This window comes from Podarcis cretensis, assembly GCF_951804945.1.
Source record: "Podarcis cretensis genome assembly, chromosome: 10".
Lineage (NCBI taxonomy): Eukaryota > Metazoa > Chordata > Lepidosauria > Squamata > Lacertidae > Podarcis > Podarcis cretensis.
Window position 1 is genome coordinate 9,887,702 of NC_137179.1, and position 22,713 is coordinate 9,910,414.

General features: G+C 43.7%; 1 protein-coding gene across 2 annotated transcripts in view; it reads left to right on the forward strand.

The window, feature by feature from the left end:
- TAF3 (TATA-box binding protein associated factor 3) overlaps positions 1-22,713 on the forward strand; it is a 135,646-nt gene that overhangs the window by 104,955 nt on the left and 7,978 nt on the right. For both annotated transcript variants that reach the window (XM_079992352.1, XM_079992353.1), the window contains exon 5: positions 21,131-21,386. In XM_079992352.1, the coding sequence (XP_079848478.1) occupies positions 21,131-21,386 (256 nt within the window). The remainder of the gene's footprint in view (positions 1-21,130; positions 21,387-22,713) is intronic.

The window sequence follows — 22,713 nt, forward strand, 5'->3', positions numbered from 1 at the left end:
TCCTTAATGGATCTGGGACTTATTAGTTTGCTGGGTTTTAGAGAAATCTATGACCGTTTTTTATATGATTTGAATGATCTGCTGGTGCATATGTGTGTGTTTTCCTGTGTTATCAGGCTACAAGATCACTAATTCAGTCTCTTTGGGGAGGCATTTAAGATTGGTTATCTGGAAAGGGCTTGTGTGGACTTCTTGAACTTAAATTGCCAATAGATTTTTGAGCAACTAATGTGTATTGTGGTCACAAACTGGCTTTTTTTTAGAACTATTGTCTGATTAACCTTTTCGCCAGATATATTAATATTTCACACAAATCAATGTTTTTCTGCCAGTGGGATTTCTTTGGCATCCCCATTCACTACTGTAGTTTAAAAAAAAAATGTTTGACCCAAACCACTGGCCAGTTTCTGGTGGGCTACCAAATGATTACTGGGAATCTTGCAAAGAATGCTGGACTCAGTGGGCTTTGATGTTGCCCAATGAAGCAATCATTAAGCAAGAGTTCAGCATCCAATTTAGTTTTACTTTAATCACTGGTGTCAACCTGGCTCTCTCCAGATGTTATTGGACTTCAGCTTCCATTAATGACTGTGTTAACTGAGGATGTGTAACAACATCTGGAGAGTACCAAGTTGGACATGCCTAAAACTGATCCTGTGCATTCTTTGAAAACTTAAAGCACACTAGCTTGGAAGAACATGACCAGTAATGATAATACATAGCATTTATATGACACTGTCAAGCAGTCAATTTTTTTCAGAAAACCTTGCAACTAACTTTGTAAGGCAGGTTGGGGTTATTGTCCTCATACTGCAGAGAGAAAAACTGAGGTTGAAAGAGAATTGCTTGACCAAGAGGTGAGATTATTTATCACTGTAGCCCAGTAATTTTCGATGCTCGTACAGTGTCTGCCTTCAATAGAGAGAATCATGAATAAGATCTGTGTGACTAAGGTGAAGCTCTAGAATAAAATTTTACAAAGCTTTTACAAAGTTTATGAAATATTTTATATGTTTATATGTTAAATTTAAAAATGGATTTAAATATTTTGAATCCATATAACAATGTATGGATATTTCACAGCAGTACGGTTTGATTTTGTCTTTATGGGATATATCTATCTATCTATCTATCTATCTATCTATCTATCTATCTATCTATATCTATATATGTGCGTTTCTGCATTGCAGTGCCTGCACAAAGTAGGAAATTTCACATGAGCAGACCCTGCAATAATTTCACACCCTGTTCAGCAATTGCATTTGCCATGGTTGCAGTAGAGTTTGCTGTGGTCCAACACACAAAGTGTGACAGGTTGGCAGAGTGGACATGCACCAGGGGAGCTATGGCAAATTGCAGATCCCTAGCGCCTGGGCCCCAGAGTTTGAAGGTGTGGACTTAACAGAAGAGAAAACCCCCAGGGTGAAGTGGTGCTAAGGAACTATTAAGCCTTGAGAAGCTTTGACTCTGACTCAAAATGACCAAGACTGGGCAATACAAAAAGCAGGACAAACATAAGGGAAATAACTTGATCCTTCTAGAGAAGCATATAAGATTTTTTTAAACGTAGCGTGTGTTACGTTCAGGCACTACAGAGCAGTGTAGTTGTAGTCCAGCGATTCTTATAAATTTAAAACACTCAGAATTTGTCTTGGGATCCCTTCTTCGTCCTAGGCTCCTGGTGGGACAATGGTCCTCCTCTGAAAGGGCAAATAAGTAAGCCATTGTAAGGTTTCTTTTGAACTCAGTGTGCCATTTAGCGGCAAGTTATTCAGACTTTGGTAATTTAGATTACTGGCTTCATAGTGTTTGCCCACAATAGCCAAATAATGGGGCTCATTAAGCTCCCTGTGTAGGCCTATCCAAATTGTGTTTGCCTCTAACCTTGGCTCTCCATGTGTGTGGCTGGGGAGGGGAGGGTTGCCTCTTTATTGACTTGTCAGGCAGCGGGATTCCGTTACAGGCCAAGCCGCCCACGACCCATTCCATTTAGTTCCTTGTTTTGTGGTGGGGAAACAGGTAAAGGGATCCCGCTGGAAGGCCCCTCCTCCTGCACGTTTTTATGAATCGGACCACTGTTTACCGCAGTTAGGGCACCGTGACCAAATCTTTCACAAGCTGTAACGCAAGCAGGAGGGAGCTATTGTGGGACGCAGCTGCGGGCAGTGTTGGTTACCCCGCGAGACACTTCCCATTCAGCAGAAAGCTCTGGAGGAGAACTTGACTGTGGAATTAAATAGGAAGACAGGGAACAAGTGATACTTTGGGGTGGGGGGGGGGAGAGAGAGAAAGTGGTAGAAGGCTTTAAGGCACAGCTGGGGCGGGAGACAGTGTGGACTTGGCAGCCAGTGTCTTCTGTTGATTACAAACCTAATGGCGAGCCCAATTATTGCACAAAGGAGCACTTAGCAGTGAATGGCTAAGCGCTAATGGTGGGATAACAGAATTGAAACTTTAGTGTGTCCCATTTTTCAGCCTTTCCCCTGGATCTCGAAAGGAGAATAGACTGGCTAAAAGCTACTCAGTGATAGAATTTTTCTTCAGACTGGCATCTTTTGGGGGAGAAAAGGTGTTAAGCTGACAGATTGCGTGGTCCCAACATTTAGCATTCATTTGGTTCATTTTAATTTGTCTGCTTTGTGGCTGTTGTGATATATATTATTACCTTGCCCAGAGACTCCCAGGGATAAGATAAGTTTAAAATCTTCTCTCTTTTTTATATGTAGAAATGAGAGGAAGAGGAAATGAAACAGCACATTGTCATGGAAGGCTTGGGAATGTTCCTCATGTGTGGACCTTCCCCCCCCCCCTTCCTTTCCTAAAAACATGCAGTTAAGTGAACAGAAAGAGGCAGCAGACTTGGGTCCCTTTCCTTTTGTCTGGCCTTTTCAGTGCACAGTGGGAGTGAATGCTCCTCATTGTAGGCGCTGTGCTGAGGATATTAGCAAAGTCTGTCCTATCTCATCAGTATATTGAAAGTTCAAATAGACATCTCTGGCTGCTGGTCAATGGCCAGCTCTGTCCCTGTGATGTCTAAAAAGGGGGTTTCTGAGATCAGGTTAGCCTATATGCAGGTGGGAGCTTCTTTCAGTTCTGGAGAAAAGTGGATGTTTTATTCCAAGGGACTCCAGGGATACCCATTTCTCAGAACAGGAAGGGCAGCTCTCCATGGCTTGTAGACAAGAGGATTTGAACCTTATCCTCAGAATTATAGCTATCTACATGTATCCTAGGGACACGGGTGGCGCTGTGGGTTAAACCACAGAGCCTAGGACTTGCCGATCAGAAGGTCGATGGTTTGAATCCCTGCGACGGGGTGAGCTCCCGTTGCTCGGTCCCTGCTCCTGCCAACCTAGCAGTTCAAAAGCACATCAAAGTGCAAGTAGATAAATAGGTACCGCTCCAGTGGGAAGATAAACGGCATTTCCGTGCGCTGCTCTGGTTCGCCAGAAGCAGCTTAGTCATGCTGGCCACATGACCCGGAAGCTGTGTGCCGGCTCCCTTGGCCAATAAAGCGAGATGAGCGCTGCAACCCCAGAATCGGCCACGACTGGATCTAATGGTCAGGGGTCCCTTTACCTGTACCCTACATGTATCCTAAGGAGGAAGGGGAGATGCTATTGAGTGCCTAACCAGAACATGGGCAAAAACGGTGTAAAGTATAACTTTTTCACTCACATCCACCACACTTTTGTTTACCAAATGAAATTTCCCAGTAGAGATGGTTAGTTTACTCCAGGACATTATCAACGCTTAATCTCAGGGTCATGGGTTTGATCCCCACATTGGGTGAAAATACTCCTGCATTGCAGGGAACTGACCCTCGTGGTGCCGTCCAACTCTGCAGATTCTATGATTCTGCTATCTCAGAATGTATGTCAAGTAGCACATACGTTCAGATGCAACATTTGGAAATAAAGGATGTACTGTGAAAGCGAAGGCATGAGTGGGGGCAAATTATACAATGAGCGGTTTTCTTTCTGTATTAATCCCAGTATAGAAATATCAGCAGTCTATATTTGTGGTAATACATACATGTCCAAAACTTGGGTAGGGGAGGGAAATTATTTTTGTATATGTAGCTTGTCATCAGCATCCATTATTACCCGTGTTCAAAACTCCCATTGTTCTAGGCTCATTTTGCAGCTGGGAACTTCATTAGCGCAAGCGGTTTCTGAGCTCTTGGCGCAGTACTGCACCTAGGATTTCAGATTAAAACTGCAGAGTGGAAGGAAAGGAGGACCATTTTCTGCCTCCTCACTTCCAGTCACTCTCTGAAGACTGGAGAAGAGACCTTCTTAAGAATATTAAGTGGGTGGGCAGGGGAAGAACTAGACCATGTGAAAAACGAACGTAATATTTTAGCTGCGGTTCATTCATTTTCAGCTTTGCATTCTTGTTATTAAAGAAATGTGCCTAGGCGTTCCGTTGTTGCGCCCATAACCTAGGGTTCAAGGTACCATTTACAGTGGTGCCCCGCAAGACGAACGCCTCGCAAGACGGAAAACCCGCTAGACGAAAGGGTTTTCCGTTTTGAAGGCGCTTCGCAAAACGAATTTCCCTATGGGCTTGCTTCGCAAGACGAAAATGTCTTGCGAGTTCCTGCGGGTTTCCCCCCTTCCCCCCCCCCTTTTCCTAAGCCGCTAAGCCGCTTATCAGCTGATCCGCTGATAAGCCGCTTAACAGCTGATCGCTAAAAGCCGCTAAACCGCTAATAGCGCTAATCCGCTAAGCTGTCAGTGGGCTTGCTTCGCAAGACGAAAAAACCGCTATACGAAGAGCCTCACGGAACGGATTAATTTCGTCTTGCGAGGCACCACTGTAGCTCCTAGCTTTCATATCTTGGTTTCTAACACTGATTATTACTTTATTCTTAAACTAAATGTGACAGGGATGCTCCCCACAAATCCATGATCAAATGATGACCAGTGGGGGTGGGTGTTTCAGTTAAGGAAGGCATTCCTTGTTTGCATGTTTAGATTACTGAGGAACCCATAAACATGTGAGCACCCCCAAAGTCCCCTCCCAGCAGGCTTAGGTCTAGAGTTGCTCAAACTCTGGGTTGAATCTGGGTTGGGAAAGGCAGCCTCAGAACTGATAGGGCCTGCCACTTCTGACAAGGGCAAGCTGTGCTTCATGCAGTAGTTTTCTCTGTCCTCCTCACACGATGGTAAAGTGTGAGGATTGCAAATAGGCTGTTCAGGTAGCAGGTGAGATGCTTGCAAGACCTGCATATTATGGTTGCAGAAGTCTGCATATTATGCCTCGTGACCAAGAGAACCAGGCCATCTTTTCTTTCCGAGTAGATGTTTGCAGTAAATTATGCTGTTGTAGATAACGTTGCCATTTCCAGAAGGTTTAAATAATCACCCTTTTAGCTTTCTCCTGAAGGCAACCTGGATTTTAAGCGTGAGAACATGTCCCAGTGTTGATTTAGGTCCTCTTCCCTCCTTTTAATTACAGAAGCCACCGCACCAATTATGCCGCTGGGTTGTGTTAGGTGGGGGAGCAGGTGCAAAATTATTTTCATTTTGTTGTTGGGCCGCACTCAAGCAGTGACTCCCAAAGTGAATCCATAAAGACGTTTGAGTCATTGGGAAGAAAAGACCAATTACTTGGATGCAAGATTCTTTGATTCTGCTCTCTGTTGCACAAGAGTGACGGAGGCGCGCTTGTGTGTGTGATGTGCACATCTCAATTATAAAAAATAATAATAAATGAGAGAGCTTCAAGCAAGTTGAGACATATACCTGCCTGAGCAGAGCTCCATGCACAAACGAGTCGGCGGAGCCAACCAAACACTTACCATGCCAAGGCCACAGAGCTGAAGGTGGATGCCTGCAGGATTTCTTCATTACAAGCTTTGTGACACAGGGAAGAGCTCTCCTAACATTCCTCCCTCAAATGTAGTTAATGTTACCTACACCTACCAATATGGTGTGGCCAAAGGTGCTCGAGAACAGCTTGAAACATGTTTGCTGGTACACATCAGTGTTTCCTGCAGGGCAAACACAGTGTGGGCAACAGACAAACATAGGCGCACATCTTTGGCTCCTTAGTTACATATGTCTGGGAACCAGCATTGTGCCAAGGCCCCCAGCCGCAGATGCAGAGGTGTGGGCAACATTTTTGCTCTTGCTTCAGAGAAACACCCAGAACCTGTTGTGCAGAGTTTGCATTCAAGCACAGTTTTATTTTTGAAAGGGCATCACGCAGCAGGGGTATTTTATTTCACTTTGTAGAGGTACAGGATTGTGGTTTTCAGTGTGTGCGGCTGGTCTTCACATGCAAGACCTGGCAGACACTTGCAGGAGAGTGGTGTCTCTCAGTTGACCCAACCTTCCTCCTCGATTTGTGTACCTTCACTTGGGTATTTGTTGCTGTTTTTAGCTTGCAGGTGAGCTGCTGGGCCATTTCCAGGTACACTGGTGCCAATATTGTATTTATTTAGGCATCAGACAAAAAACCTTCCTCTGTAACCATCTTTGGCCTTTAAGTATCTGTGGCCTTTTAGAAGTGGGTGGGATGCTTTTCCTCTTGATTTTAATGTATCTAGGTGGTGGCAGGGGGTTGTCTGTTTATTTGTTTGGTAAGTAGCTTTAGGTTACCCTGCGAAAGAAAAAGCAACTAACAAATTCTAATCATCACCATCATCCCCTGCCTCTTCCTGAGCAGTGCAAAAGAGTATCTAAGGGCCCCCTTCATTTGTACTTCAGCTGATAGAAAATAAGGCAGTCTCTGTAGTTATTGCCCTGCTTATAGGTTGGTACAGATTTGGTGGTGGTAGCAAATCAGTTGGGGGGTTGTTTTTCTTAGGCATCTTGCTTCCTTTGGGGTCCACCTCCCTTGAACCATAGGAATGCTGGAAGCTGCTGTCTACCCTTGGTTCATCCATTCAGTTCACTGATTGCCAGGGGCTGCCCAAGGTTTCAGATGGTTGGGGACATTCCCAGCTGCACATGGAGATGATCAGAGATTGAACCAAATGCTCCACCATTGAGTCACCACCCTTCCCCAAGGACTCATGGTCTTATACCACCTGCCACCTTATTGTCAGCCTACTTCACCCCAAACCCACGTGGAGAGAGAATGTCATATCCCAAACACTTGACTTGTATGAACAAGCATCCATGTTGTAGATAGCTGCTACTTTGGAGCTCCACTTTGACTTTTGGAAGCATACTTCTAGAACTGATGGCGTTCAGTTACAGGTGCTAGGTACTTTTTCAGAATGGCTTTCTGCCTTTGACTTAAAGTTCAGTTCCCGAAGCATGAAGCAGTCCCCTGTAGTCCCCTGTCTAGTTGGATGTGAGATAGTGCCATGCAAGTCTCAGAGGTCATAGCAATCAGAAAGCAGGACAAGAGCTTTATTGTGTCTTAAACAAGAACAGAACAGCAACAGGAAGCTCCAGCCCTTCACACAGATTCAACTAAGTTCATTACCGCCTCGTGGCTAAACTGTATAATGACACTTTCTACACGTCTCTCCCTTTAGATTTAAAGAAAAGCAAGTTGAAACATCTGGTGGTTCACCCATTCAGTCACTCATATCTAAAAAACTCAAAGATTTCTGAATAACTCAGCAGGAGTGAGTGACCTTCTGAGTAGTAACATTGCTTTCGGTTCTTCAGGACGGCTCTGGCAGAATCTCAGTAAATAATCTTGGTGTTTGGGAAACTACTCGTGCATTTGGTGATTGTACCTTTTCAGGAATAAGATGATGGTGTTGGGTTTCACTGCGTTGATCTCCCAACATAATATTATCTGTGTGTTTCCTCATTTCTTCCATGTACTTGGAGTTTGCTATGCTCCTAATATTGTAGTTCCGACACTAAATTATAGCAGTTGTAGAAATGTTTGTTACCTCTCCTGCCTAGTCTGAAACAGCATTTTTCCCCTAGGTCAAGCCACTTTGGAATGAGATTCTTCTGTGGAGTCAGAAGCCGTGTTTGTATTTATTCTCTCATTAGCTACTGGATATAGCCCAGCAGAATTGCTATCAGTAGGGTTGACCTGGAACTTACATGAGAAATGCATGGGTCATTCTGTCTCTCTGAAGTCTGTCCAGCTTTCTATAGCTCACCTTTTGTTTGAGTTCAATGGTAAAGGCCAGTGGTAATGTGGTGAAAATTGTAGGATATCTGGAACACCTGGAATTCTGATCCTATAATAGGGTTGCATGGTCCGTCACAAGTTCATCCGGAGCACCAAAGCAAACAAAAGTATTTTTCAGTTGAGCAACAACACTACAGCAGGTAATTCCAAGAAGAGGGTGTATATCAATATGCATTGAATAGTAATCAATAACAGCTGAATAGTATTGGCATCCCGGATGCGCAATGGCCAGCTGTTGGCTTTTTACAAGGCCTGTTGGGTAACAGTGTGGTGATTAAAGGTTCCTTTTGTCTGTGTTGATCTATTTCTTCGGCAGTAATCTCAAGATAAGATTTTGTTCTCTATGTCATTTCCAGTATCAGCCCCCCATACTTTCTGCTTGGCTCAGATAAGGACTAGAATTTCCTTCATAGACTGTGACACATCAATATGATTTCCTTCTGTTCCTAAGTAGATAGATAGATTGAGCCTTTAATTCATTCATTAGTCCATGGTTAGCAAAGTACTTTCTAGTCATCTCTGAAGCATTGCTGAAGTATCCTGATTTGATACGGAGTAAGATTTCTTGAAGTTCTGGGCCTCCATGAATAGCCTGTTTTCAGTTGCTGATGAAGAAGCATACACAGCATGGACAAAAGCCTCAATCTCCTCCTTTGACTTGTGTCTATTTGCATTGTGCAGCTGTCTTATTAGAAGGCACACCGGTACTGTAATTGTGCTTGGTCCAGATCTTTCCCTTAATCAAGGTCAACAAGGATTCATGGACTGTGAAGAGTCTCCAAGAAGATAAATTGCATTGGTATCTGTAGGAAGCTTCACTTGCCCACACCCTAGGAAGATACCCTTTTTCAAGTTACGTTTTGTGCTTTTCTGCTTTAATAACAGTTCTGGCTCAGAATGCGACTGTCGTCATTCTGAAAATTGCACAAAAAGTAGAATTTCACTTTGTAGCTGCTTGCTTCATTGTGGGAATCGTTTGCATCATAAAGCTAAGACCGAGGTATTAAACCCCATTTCCTTTTTCTTTGTAAAGGCAGCCTCTTGCTTTGGTAGACATGCTAGATTTCAGTGACAGGTTTAGAGATCTTACCTCTGCGGAGAAAGACACCGTGCCATTTCCCCTTAGTCTTATTAGAAATCCGTTAGTTCAAAACTTGGACTTCTGGCTTCTTCTTCTTCTTCTTTGGCGATCACTCATAGCCAAGTAAGATTGTCTTCTATAAACAAGGTTTTAACAGTGAGTCCATAAGTGACTGTGGAGGCCAATTCTGGATCCACACATCCTTCCATAGTGGGGACATGGGTTTCCGGGCGGGAGTTGATCATGGTGTGGATTTGCCAAACGTGTCTTCCTCTTAGCACGTTTCTCCCTTGCGTCCTGAGTTCGAGTGTCTTCAAAGCCCATGACATCTTTGGTAAAGGCTCATCTCCAATTGGAGCGCTTTCAGGCAAGTGTTTCCCAATTGTTGGTGTTTATACTACTTTTTTTAAAAAGATTTGCCTTGAGACAGTCTTTAAACCTCTTTTGCTGACCACCAGCATTACGCTTTTCATTTTAAAGTTCAGAATAGAGTAGCTGCTTTGGAAGACGATAATTAGGCATCCACACAACATGACCAGTCCAATGAAGTTGATGTTGAAGAATCATTGCTTCAACACTGCTGATCTTTGCTTCTTCCAGTACACTTCTGGGATAGTCATGTCATAGAAGGCTAGAAGACACATTAGTCAGGATGCTAGAGAAGAACTTTATTACCTCTCTTAAACAAGAAGTGGAAGCAACAGGAAACTTCTGGTGCTACTCAGGAAATTGGCCGCTGCCACCTAGTGACAAAACCAGGGGTGTGAAACAAAATGGATTCTGTGGGCCATTTTAACAGGTGTACAGGACCTCATTTGATCTTAGGTGGTTGCATAAACTTATCTTCAGTCTTAGTGCCAAGCACCACAGTCCTAAGTAAGGTAAGTCTTAGTTCTGTGGTGCATAGTACTTTCACCGGAGAGAAGATATTCCTTATCTCTTACCTTCGTGCTTTGATCAGAGATAACAGGTCTTCACACCTTATATATTATGTCAAGGGACTAATATGTTGGTGTGGTTTGGCCAAAATGGCCTCACGGGCCAAACTTAGTGACTTATCAGACCTAATTAGGAGTATGAGTTTGAGGTTCCCTGCTGCTGCAGTAAACTATATAATGTCACTATCCACAAAGGCAGACATGCACAGCTAATTCTTTTTGTGTATTTGGTGTTGATAACTATCGAAATAGGTCCTCGAGCAGTCCTTTCTCTGAGTCTTTCAAAGCACGCCCCAAACCCATTTTTTTCCTTTTGCACAAGACTCCCACAAGTCACCTTTTCAGTCACAATAGTAGCTGCATTTTCCCATGTAAAAGCTGTTTACTTGCAGAGCACTCAGAAAGTGCAGTGTCCATGGAACAAAACCATACTCTTGAGAATTGTGGGCAGTGTGAGAAACAAATGCATGTTTATTGTGCAGTGAACTCATTTTTTGAAAGACTGTAAGCGAGCCTCAATTGGACAGAGTTTTGAGAACCCCTCGCTTACTAAGGTATGTGGCTTACTAGTGTGGCTAAGTACACGAGACCACTATTTATCTCCCGTTTGCCCTAATCTATATAGCTTTTCAATCTATGCACATGTAAGTTATATATTAAATCAGCTCCAGCTTTGGGTAATCTTTTAGGGCGCTTTCTGTGGTTGTAGAGAGCTGAGCTGAGGTATCATATTTAAGCAAGAACACTGAGATTTTGAAAAACATAGTGGTTTTGCAATTTATCCCCGCAATCAGATAAACTCAGTAATAAAACTAAGGTAAATGCATGTCTTTGAATTCCAGCATCAGTTGATTGAAATGAGACTTTCATAGCTGTGGTGTTAAGGAATATTACAAACATTCAAACTTTTCAGAAGTTCTAGGCTAGGGTCAGAAGGGGTTTGGGGCTGTTGATGAGAAAGGAGGTCAGCAGGAAAGGCAGCAGTATTGGAGTAGTATTGTTGGTCAGCTGCTAGCCTGCGTTTGTGTGTATTTATAAATACAATTATTGCATGGGTGTGTGTAAGACATTGAGAGCAGAATGGATATAGGAAAGGCCTTGCCCACAAGCACACATTTACAAAGTTACATGGGTTTCTACTTAATCCATATAATGACCACAGAACAGAATTAATAACAGAAGATGAGTAAATTTACAAAACTGCCACAGTTCTTTGCACAGAATTTAGATTTATTTACTTATTTGGATGCAGTTGAAATATATATAAAAATAAAAAATATTATCCAGTAGCACCTTAGAGACCAAATAAGTTTGCTCTTGGTATAAACTTTCGTGTGCATGCACACTTCTTCAGATGCAGATCTTTAGATGCAGATCTTAAATATTTCTCAAAGGGGGGAAAACATCGTTTACGCCTTTTCGGTAATGCCTCACACTTGCGCTTTTGGATCACTTGGCACAGCAGCCTTTGAGGCCTGGGAATCAAATCTTACTTTCAAAAGCTGCTTCCTTTTTAGCGTTTGTGGGGTGACACTCTCCCCACCCCCGTTTATTTTCATCAGTCATGATGCTTTGGGCCTGCAAAGGGTGAGATTGAAATCAAATAAATTGCTTCCAAAGATAGGAAATTATTTCACATCTCAAGAGTCTTGCTGTGCCTCAGATGCAGCATGTCACGGCTTGCGTCTGTGCAAGCCAATTACATCCCAAACAATCTGCCTGCCTGCCTGCCTACCTGTGGCATCATAATGACTGGTAGAACTTGCTCTGCCCTTGCAGGTTTAAGGCTTTGCCTTCCCTGGGAATGTGTCGTGTGGGGAGCTCCGTCCTGTAGAATGGAATGAAAGTTCCAGGTCCAAGCTGAATATGATAATAACGATTTGCCCTCGGCTACTTTGGAAAAAGACTGCGCTCAGATTTGGTGTGCCATGATGGGTAGTGTTTTATGGCTCTGGAGCCAGGCAGCACAAGACAAATGTCAGCCTAAGGCAGGGGCGAAACTGAGCTTTATTTCACCTGGGTCCAAAACCCAGATTGGCACACACCCCACACTCATTTGCTTACACACACACACACACACACACCTTCAATGGTGCCCCTCTGGAGGCAAAAATGACAACAACCAACCAGCACCCACCCCCCAAATAGTTACAGCACTGCCCAAGCTGGCCATAAGGAAAACCATCCACTTTGTTTGGGATATTAGGCTATTATCTTGTGAATTTGTTGGGGAGGATAAGAGAGCACCTCAACGCAGCAGTTGTGATGCAGACAGAAAGGGTCCCTCTTTGGTGAGCGTGGCAATGATTTGCATGCGCAGAGGGGGAATCCCCCAAGATGGCGGTGGGAACACCCTTGCGTACATAGAGCTTTCAGTAGTTCCCAGTGACCATAAAGCGTTTTGTCTGATACCAAAGCAGAAATGTATGAAAGAAATATCCATGCTCCGTTGCAGCGTTAGGAACCGTGCTGCTTGTCTTCCAATACCCCCTTTTTCAAGAAAAACGATGAGAAGTGTACTTAGAGCAAGACCGTCTCCTTGCCAGTGTGAGAGCCAGTGTGGTGTAGTGGTTAAGAGTGGTAGTCTCCTAATCTGGGGAACCGGGTTCGCGTCTCCGCTCCTCCACATGCAGCTGCTGGGTGACCTTGGGCCAGTCACACTTCTGTGAAGTCTCTCAGCCCCACTCACCTCACAGAGTGTTTGTTGTGGGGGAGGAAGGGAAAGGAGAATGTTAGCCGCTTTGAGACTCCTTAAAGGGAGTGAAAGGCGGGATATCAAATCCAAACTCTTCTTCTTCTTCTTCTTGCCAAAGCCTTTCTCCCATTCCCACATCACAAGGGAAGGGAGTGGTGTGTGTGGTACCTTGTTAACTTTGGGTTGATGTGGTTGCTTGGGAGACTCATCCCAAGAAGGCTTCAAGGCTTTTCTCACATACACCTCCTTCGTTCTGGGGTGGTGATTTTTGTTGTTGTTAATTTACTTTTTATCTCTTAATGAAGGGTATTGTTGTGTCAGAATAAACCCTGCCTGGTAAAGCAACCCATCGTGGAGCTAATCTGTGATCCCAGTGCTTTGGGCAGATTCTGTGTGGGCCTGGTTGGTTTTGGGGTTTTGGGGGGGAGGGTTTGCTGTTGTTGTTGTTGTTTTTAAGGGAATAGTCACTAACTACACATTGAGAGATTCCCATGCTCACTCCTACCGGTTCAGAAAGAATGTGGCATGGTGACATGTTGAGAAAGCAACAGTGTTTTTAATTGGTTGGAGGGAGTCTCCACCTTCGCCATGCACTATGGAACCTGACGCACAATTACGCTTTCTCGGGGTTTTACTTTAAAAATGAAAAAGTCCATAGTCCTCATGACTGCAAACTACGCATGTGGATGTTATCTGCTGAAGGCTCTGGAAGCAAGGGTAGTTTGTGGAGGAGTTTTAAGAGTTTGAAGTAGAACGTGTAGCATTTTAGCCCTTGTGCAGATCTCAGTCCCTTCCTCTGGTCTTTAGCCAGCCAAACGTCTTCCATTTCCAGTTATTACCATAATTCTTACAAACAAAAAGAAAAGGAACGTAAAATAAGCAATTAAAATAGTGCGTATGAGCACTCTGCATAATTTTTTGTTCTTTGTATTTGTGTTGGACGATACGTATTGTACACCAATGTTTGGGGATGTGGTGCAGCTTGGGGTTTCTGACTGGAAGCCGTTTTTATCTGCAAACCATCTCTGCTGTCGGTGTGTGAGAGCTTTCTACCTACATATAAAATGAGAATAATCTCCACAGAAAAACGGAGTATGCTTGCCATGTATGGGAGCAGCAATCCACAGGCTAGGACATTATTGAGTTTGCTGTAATATTTATTACGTTTATTTCAGAAACTCTGTGACAGATAGGATGCATCATTATAATGAATTAAGATAGTTTTTAAAAGGGGGGGGATAATTATGTATAAATTGTGTGAGTATAAGCCCTAAGACTGAGGCCTGGTTCAGATGTAGCAGGAAACTATGGTTTTCAGCTGCAAGAATGAGCCTCAGGCTCATATATTTCCCTCTCCTCCTCCTCTTTTTCATGAGCCTCACAGGGTTGTAGTGAGGATGAAATGGGAAGGAGAAGAACCATGTATACTACCTTGTGATCCATGCAAAATAAAGGTGGCATATGAATATAATGATAAATATATAAATAAAGGATTTATAGACCAATAGTAAGGATTTATAGACCAAATCAGCAAACAGTGCAGTTCTCTAAGTGGAAGTGTCCAATGCTGTCAGAATCTACCATAAGAGAGAACTTTTTAAAAATGCAACATAGATGGTACTTAACACCTTGGAAACTTTCCAAGATGTTTAAAGGTATCCTATGCGATTGCTGGAGATGTGGAGAAAAATCAGGCACTTTTTACCATATGTGGTGGCAATGCAAGAAAATTGAGGTGTTTGAGGAGGGCACCCATTTAGAATTGCAAAAACTGTTAAAAATCTCTTTCAATAAAAAGCAAGAAGCTTATCTTCTGGGAATTACCGACTTGAACTTTCCTAAAAAAACACAAAGGATATATTTTTATACGCTGCAGTGGCAGCAAGAGTCCTTATTGCTGCAAATTGGAAATTTGATAAACTTCCATCTATGCAGGAATGGATTCAAAGATTGATTGAATATGCGGAACTAGACAGTTTGTCTGAAAAAAATAAAAAACAAACCAAAAACAGGTATTTGTATCCAAATGGGAAGTCTTCAAAATATATTTGAAAAATAATTACAGTAGCTTAAACTCTGTCGCAGCATTTCATTAACTTCAGTAGTAGCTTTAAGAATTAAGATAAATTAAGATGCAGTAAATTTTGATAATAGTTTGTATTGGCAACAGGTTTGTGTACTTGAATTAAGGAGTAGACGGGAAGTCATTTGTGTCTTTGAGTCGGTTTGTATTAAGTCTATTTGTTTTTGTATGGTATAGGTGCAATGGGTGTTTTTCCTTTTTCTTCGTGTATTTTATATATACAGTGGTGCCCCGCAAGACGAACACCTCGCAAGACGGAAAACCCGCTAGACGAAAGGGTTTTCCGTTTTGGAGGCGCTTCGCAAAACGAATTTCCCTATGGGCTTGCTTTGCAAGACGAAAATGTCTTGCGAGTTCCTGCGGGGTTTTTTCCCTCCCCCCCCCTTTCCCTAAGCCCTAAGCGGCTTATCAGCTGATCCGCTGATAATCCGCTAAACCGCTAATAGCGCTAATCCGCTAAGCTGTCAATGGGCTTGCTTCGCAAGACGAAAAAACCGCTATATGAAGAGCCTCACGGAACGGATTAATTTCGTCTTGCAAGGCACCACTGTATATATAAAAGCTGTCAGGATCTCACTTCTGTCACCAACTTTGCTGCAGCATTCTGCACTGGCTGCAGCTCCCAGATGAAGTGCACGGAACACAGCTAATTGCAGTAATTCAGTCTTGAAATCACCTGTGCCTGATCTACTGTGTCAGGCTCTCCTGGTCCACGATCTGTTGCAGCTGTCATACCAGGCGCAGCTGGTAAAAGGCTCTTCTAGCCCCAGAGGCCATCTGGGCCTCCGGTGGCAGAACTGGGTCCAAAAGCACCCCCGGACTGTGAACTGAACATGCTCCTTCGGGGTTGGGTGGGGAATGCAGACCTGTCCAGAGCTGGCAACTAATTTCTTGAGACACAGGACCCATTCACCCACAGTGCCCCTGTCTTGTAAGGATTCTAAATCAGCTTATTTTCCTTTCTTCCATCTCACCACTGCATCTGTGCACCAACCCAGGCCCTGCACAGCCTCTCCTGATTCAGGTGTTACGGAGGAACAGAGCCAAGTGTCGTCAGCACACGGATTTCTCCTTGCCATGAAGCTTCTAATGACTGTTTCCGCTGGCTTCATGCAAATACTAAACAGCACTGGGTATAAAATAGCACCCCATGGCATAACTGCCAGGGGGCTGAAAAGCACTCTCCCAGTTCTGCATTTTTGGACTCTGTCCTGCAGGTAGGACCAAATCTGGTATAACACAGTGCCCCAATTACCATTCCAAGGACCTGAGCCAGGAAGATGCCATGGTCAGTGGCATCGAAAAACTGCGGATAGATCAAGAAGCAGGAGTGAGGTCATCTGTCAGGGAGCCCCAGGGCGGCTCAGTCCCATGGCACTCAAGGCATGATCAAAGCAACCTTATTAATCATCATTAGACTTGGCTCTGTCTCCTCCTGCATGTTGCCACACTCGCATCCTCTGCCTTCAATAGGATGACGAGAGTCACCATCCCCCTCTGAGATTGCCCCATCGCAATCAAATGGCGTAAGCCAAAACCATTTCTCTGTCTGCTGTGCCAGAGCTTCATTAGCTGAAGGGAGTGGTGGCCAGGCTTCATTGGGCGCTCTTCGTAGCGCAGATCTTGAATGTGATACCTGAGATAAACAGGCCAGGCCTGTTGTTGTGCACACGTTTGAAGCCTGCACTTCAAACAGAGCCAGTCAATCACTTCCCTGTTAGTAAAATTGGGATTTGAACCTTGCGGACATGCAAATCAAAAGTTGGGCATGGGAGAGTGCAGAAGTAGGTCCCTGCAGATGGGGAGAAGTGAGCAGGTGTGCAGGAAAATGTCACAGAACCCCTTGACTTCCACCACACCCCAGAAAAGTGACTAAGACCGAAAGCTGTGCATGCATGTTGCCTTCCTGCTGCCAAAGAACTCTTCCAGCAAAGGGCCAGGAGGTTCAAGCTCTCTTGCTGGCTGAGTTGGGAGCTTAACAGACTACAGGGAAGCAAACTGGGTGCTACTTGCTTACCTTTACCCTGGTACCTGCACTATGGGAAGGAAGCTATTGGGCTGGAAGCAGGTGCAGCCTCAGGTGTGCACCCATCCAGCCCACATGCCTCCATTAATAAGCTCCTTTAAACTGCAAGGGGGGAAAGATTCCTTGCCATCTCTCGGATCAGGGGTGGGGAGGAATGGGCCTCAAAGAACATGCACCTTCCTGAAATTATTTCACCTCGTTTGTGTTCTAAAAGGCAAATTCTGTTCACTTCCGTGTGTGCAAATTAATCTGCTCTGCAGATAATTTAGGGCATGGTGTGCACTCAGATGCACCTCCAAGCACACAGTCAATGCAAACAATGCAGGGCTGACACTTATCAACACTGCACATTGGTGTGCAGGTGCTAACCATCTCCACTGCATTGTTTTCAACCGAATTTGCCCATGGCTGAGTGTTAGAAGCAGTTTGGTGCAAATATTATTTGTTTATATGCATTTGCACTTTACAAACAGCAGGTAGCAATCCCTAACCCCTAAAGAGCTTTCAATCTAAAATAGACCCAGGGATACATTGGGGTGTGGGGTGGGGGAAAGGGTGGTGTTCAACTAAGTCCTTCTCAAAGTAGACACACTAAAATGAATGAACTTAAGTAAGCCATGCCCCTTAACTTCAGAGGGTCTTCTCTGAGTAGGACTAGTAGTGTTGACTACCGCCCTGTGTGATCATGTCAGTTACAGTGGTACCTAGGGTTACAAACGCTTCAGGTTACAGACTCCGCTAACCCAGAAATAGTACCTCGGGTTAAGAACTTTGCTTCAGGATGAGAAGAGAAATCTCATGGCGGCGGCAGCGGGAAACCCCATTAGCTAAAGTGGTACCTCAGGTTAAGAACAGTTTCAGGTTAAGAATGGACCTCCAGAACGAATTAAGTTCTTAACCCGAGGTACCACTGTATATGGCTTAGTTACAACAAGTCATAGGGACAATCTACAACCATGCTGGGAAATGTGAGTTTTGAGGAGAGGCTTGAAGGAATTGAGGCAGGTGGTTGACCAGAGGCGTTTTGAGAGTCAGGTACAGGCAGAAAGAGCAGTATGGGAAGATGGGTGGAGCTGTTTCACGCAGCAGGAGACCTTTGAATGGCTGAGGGAGGGTGGTGTAGATACATAACATATGCACTCAGTTGTGCACATCAAGTACATTGGCATATGCAGCAGAACTCTTTCACACAGTTGTAATATTGATTGATGACCACTTAGCATTATCAGTTTTGTAAGTTGCGTTCATTATGACACCTGACTATGTAATTTACATTTCTGTAACCAAGACGTGATTAAGCCTAAGCTGGGCTTCTACCTTTTCCCCATACATATTTAGATCTTTCTGTACCCAACAGCTCAGGCAGATTACACTGAAATCTTACCTTCATATATCCTATCAGGCAGGTTCTTAGATTGCATTAGGTTGAATTGCCCAGTCTCCATCCACTGCATGTCGGTCTTCCACATCAGATGCAGCACCCTGTTTCGCTGTTCTCCAGACTGTTGCTTGCAAGTTATATTATCAAGGCTGAAAATGTCCTGCACAGCCAACTAGTGTGCATACTAATGACTGTTCAAAATGTTTCTCCGTACTCTATTCAGACTTAGCAGGTGCTGAGGACCAATCTTGGACCTTGAGCATGAAGTTCACTATAGACACTGGCTGCTCAAATGCAAATTGCTCAAATTCAATTTGTTCTGTGTCATACCTGATTTGGCATCTCCTCTGGAGGACAGGAGTGCCTGGCGTTCTCTGGTCCATGGGGTCACGAAGAGTCGGACACGACTAAACGACTAAACAACAACAACAATTGTCTCTTCTATATCTTCCTAATTGCTAATTTATCTGTCTATATAATTTATATCCCGCTTTCCCTCTCGAGTTAGGCACATCATAGCAACCAACGTTGATGCTCTCACACGCTCTTAATAAGAATACAGCTTGGAATCTCCACTTCCCCCCACCCAAAGGGAGTCATGCTGTCTTGTCTACCAAAGATGATGGTCTCCGTTGGAGCTTTTTTGGAGAAGGCGTTCCACATTGAAAAAGTCCTCCTCTTTCTCTTTGCTTGTTCTAGAATTGTTCATACCTGTGAATGACACGCTTCCTCCTCAGCCTAGAATTTGCAGAGCGCTTGTGTTTGTTGCTGCTGCTGTTTCAGCAGGGCCGCGGGGAGCACAAAATGCCTTCTGCTTCCAAAACTTGACAGCAGCATAACCATAACTTTTTGTGGTGGGAAGATATGTTACAAATGCCAGAGCTGGGCAACCATCTTTATACCTTTAGATGACAGGCGAAAACATTTCTCTGTAACCAGGCCTTTGGCTGATCTAACATTCCATGGCCTTTTAAATATGTTTGTGGGTAGGGGGCGATGGGTTTGTTCTTGTTTTATTATACATTTCATGTTCTAATTTTGAATTTTTATGCTGTGAACCACCCTGTGGTCTTCAGTTGAAGGGCGGTATTCAAATTTAATAAATAATAAAAAATCCTGGATGCAGGTCTATGGCTGAAGCTTTTAGCCCCACTGTACTTTAAGCTGCACAGAATAGCTGCAGTGTAGTGTTGTCAGCAAGAGTTAGTTGTGTCATTAAAGGATCCCTTATCCCCTTTTAGGGACACGGGTGGTGCTGTGGGTAAAACCTCAGCGCCTAGGACTTGCCGATCGCATGGTCGGCGGTTCGAATCCCCGCGGCAGGGTGTGCTCCCGTCGTTCGGTCCCAGCGCCTGCCAACCTAGCAGTTCAAAAGCACCTCCGGGTGCAAGTAGATAAATAGGGACCACTTACCAGCGGGAAGGTAAACGGCGTTCCGTGTGCTGCGCTGGCTCGCCAGATGCAGCTTGTCACGCTGGACACGTGACCCGGAAGTGTCTGCGGACAGCGCTGGCTCCCGGCCTATAGAGTGAGATGAGCGCACAACCCTAGAGTCTGGCAAGACTGGCCCGAACGGGCAGGGGTACCTTTACCTTTACCTTATCCCCTTTTAATGAAACACATATTCCATGTACGTTGGTAGGCATTGTTCTGTTTACTTCCTCACAAAACAAAAGTGGGATTTTGAGTCGTATTGAAAATCCAAAGTTGAGTTAGTTCAGCATCTCCTCTGCTATTTTTATGCACAGCTACTACTAGTAGTAGTATTTATTGATATTGGGATGTATCAAATGCTATTAGACCCATTGACATTGATAGGCATGACTTAGGCCCATTAATCTAATTTAGCTGGAAATAATGTATTATTTATTTGTCCTTTGGGCAACCCATGTTGACTGGAAATGCTGGTTTGTATGTGAAATGGCAACTCCAATCTGCTTCCTGTCTTCCTTCAGTTCATGCTTGGGATCTTTTTCTTTCCGTTCGTAGGCAAACGTTGCAAAATCAGCATCGTTGCCCTGCTAGCTAAGATTTCGGAATAGAGACAGGATTGGGTGCTTGACATAAGCTCATTCTGATCAGCTAAACAAGTTGACTGTTCAGTTGTAATCTTTTGATATGGCCTTTGTCCATAGGCTGCTGGTTCTGTAAGCTCCACCCTAGACAAATCTTGTGGGTTCTCTCCTCTCCCTCATCAGTTGTGGTTTTCTCTTCCATTTGATAACTTGTCTGCCTGTTGCTGTGTAGGAAACAGTTGTCTATAAATAAATATTGATTGCCTCAATCCTTTGCCAGCGCAGTGTTTTACTTCTAGCATGTATTTACCATAACAACACCCTGTGATGGATTCTAGCAAAGGCAGCAATTCATATCTGGGTGCTGATTATATATTGCATATATACATTATTGATCCTAAACAGATATGGCTGCTTTCATAGTCATCTGATGAAAGCCATAATGCAGATTTTTCAAATTTTATTTATCATGTGACTTTTGGGACATTTGGATATAGAGCACCAAGAGTGAGTTCTCCAGCCTGTTCCCCTGTTTTAGGAGCAGCTTTTCCATTCAAAAAGACCCTCAAAGCAGTGTGAAAAAGCAATAAAATGCAGTTTTAAAAATCAGCAAGATTTAGGCAAGCAAATTTTCAAAATTTGGTTTTAGCACTATATGGTTCATGAATGGGAAGGAAAACTATTCTAGGGCTATCTTGCCTTGATAAAAATCTGTGGCGGGTTTTCCTCTGTTTTTTTCTGGGCATCATTGTAGTGCACTGTTACATCTGTTCTTTTCCTCTCTTTTATCCGACAGTGTCATCAGCAAAGTGGTGTCGGCACCGGAGGCTAAACCATCGGTCATGGCTCGGCCCAAGACGCCACCGCCTCCACCATCCCCGGCACCGGCTCCTGTCCACGTGACGCCGCCTCCTCCTCCCGTGGTTCTTCCTATGCCTCCTGCTATCATTTCCCCAGCTGCAATTCCACCACCGTCTCCTGCAATGCCTGCTGTGGGAGGCTCCAAGGCTCCCGTAAGGAGTGTGGTGACGGAGACTGTCAGTAATTACGTGGTATGTACAAAATGTGTGTTGATTTCCCTCTTGCAAAATGCTCTCCCCAGGGAGGCTCACCAGGCGCCTTCATTAAACACCTTTTAGGAGCCCAGCAAATATGTTCCTCTTCAACCAGGCCTTGGGTTGATTGACATCCAGTGCCATACACACACACACACACACACACACACACACACACACACACACATAATTTTTATTAAATTTTCTGCTTTACAATTTAGAGTATTCATTTAAAAAATCCTTAAAATATCAATGACTTCCCTTCTTTTCTTTCCATGGTTGATTTTGCATAACATAAATCCCCGCATATTTTACATAAACGAAGCCATTCAGTGTTCCATTATTACATCCATCAAAACTTATTTACACTGTTGAATTTATCTTAATGCCGCCAATGTTTTCGAGTGTACACAATTACCCCACCCCCCGGGTATATTCAATAAATATTTTCCAATCTTCTTTAAACGTATGTTCTTCTTGTTCTCTTATTCGATACGTTAGGTCCGCAAACTGCACATATTCCATCAGTTTAAGTTGCCATTCTTCTTTAGTTGGGACCTCACTCGTTTTCCATTTTGGGGCTAACAAAACACAGGAGGGATTTTTTGGTTGTCTTTGTTTTTGTTTTTTAATGTATTTTGTGCTGTTTATATTATAATTTTATGCTGTGGGCTGTCATGAGATCTACGGGTATAGGGTGCTATATGGATTTATTATGTCCCTAAGTCCACCTGTTCCCAACAAATCATTTCAATATCACATAAATAGTTGTGGAAATGAGACTTAAGAGCTATTAATTTTTATGGTAAACTGAACTCAAATAGCCCATGCTAAGTTTAACTTATTTGTTATGAGACCTACGTGTTCAGGCTTTGATGACCTCCTTCAAAACGATTTATGCCAAGTTTATTAAACATCCTTGTTTTCATGTTTGTAACCTTGTGAATAAAACTTAAAGTGCTATTTTGCTTTGAAGCACTTCCTGGGCTTTAGAAGGGATACACTCTTTATCCCACTTTATTTGGCTTTTGAGTGTTAAGCAGTAGCCCGTATCGCCTTCTGAATAAAAGAATTTTATGTGCATTGAAAAGATGGTAGTAATCTTTGCTTAAGGACAATGGCAACAAAGAGTCAACAAGAATGTTTATTGTGGATGTTTATTGTGAAACAGGAAACTTTACTGAGGCCTATTGGTGAATGTCCAAAACAAACTACATGAGATGTGCATTGCTGATGTTTACTGATAAATCTGAAGGCTGACTAAGCACCAATAACCAGATTTCAGCCTTATTCAGGTGGAAGTCCAGCGTTTGCCATGATAGAT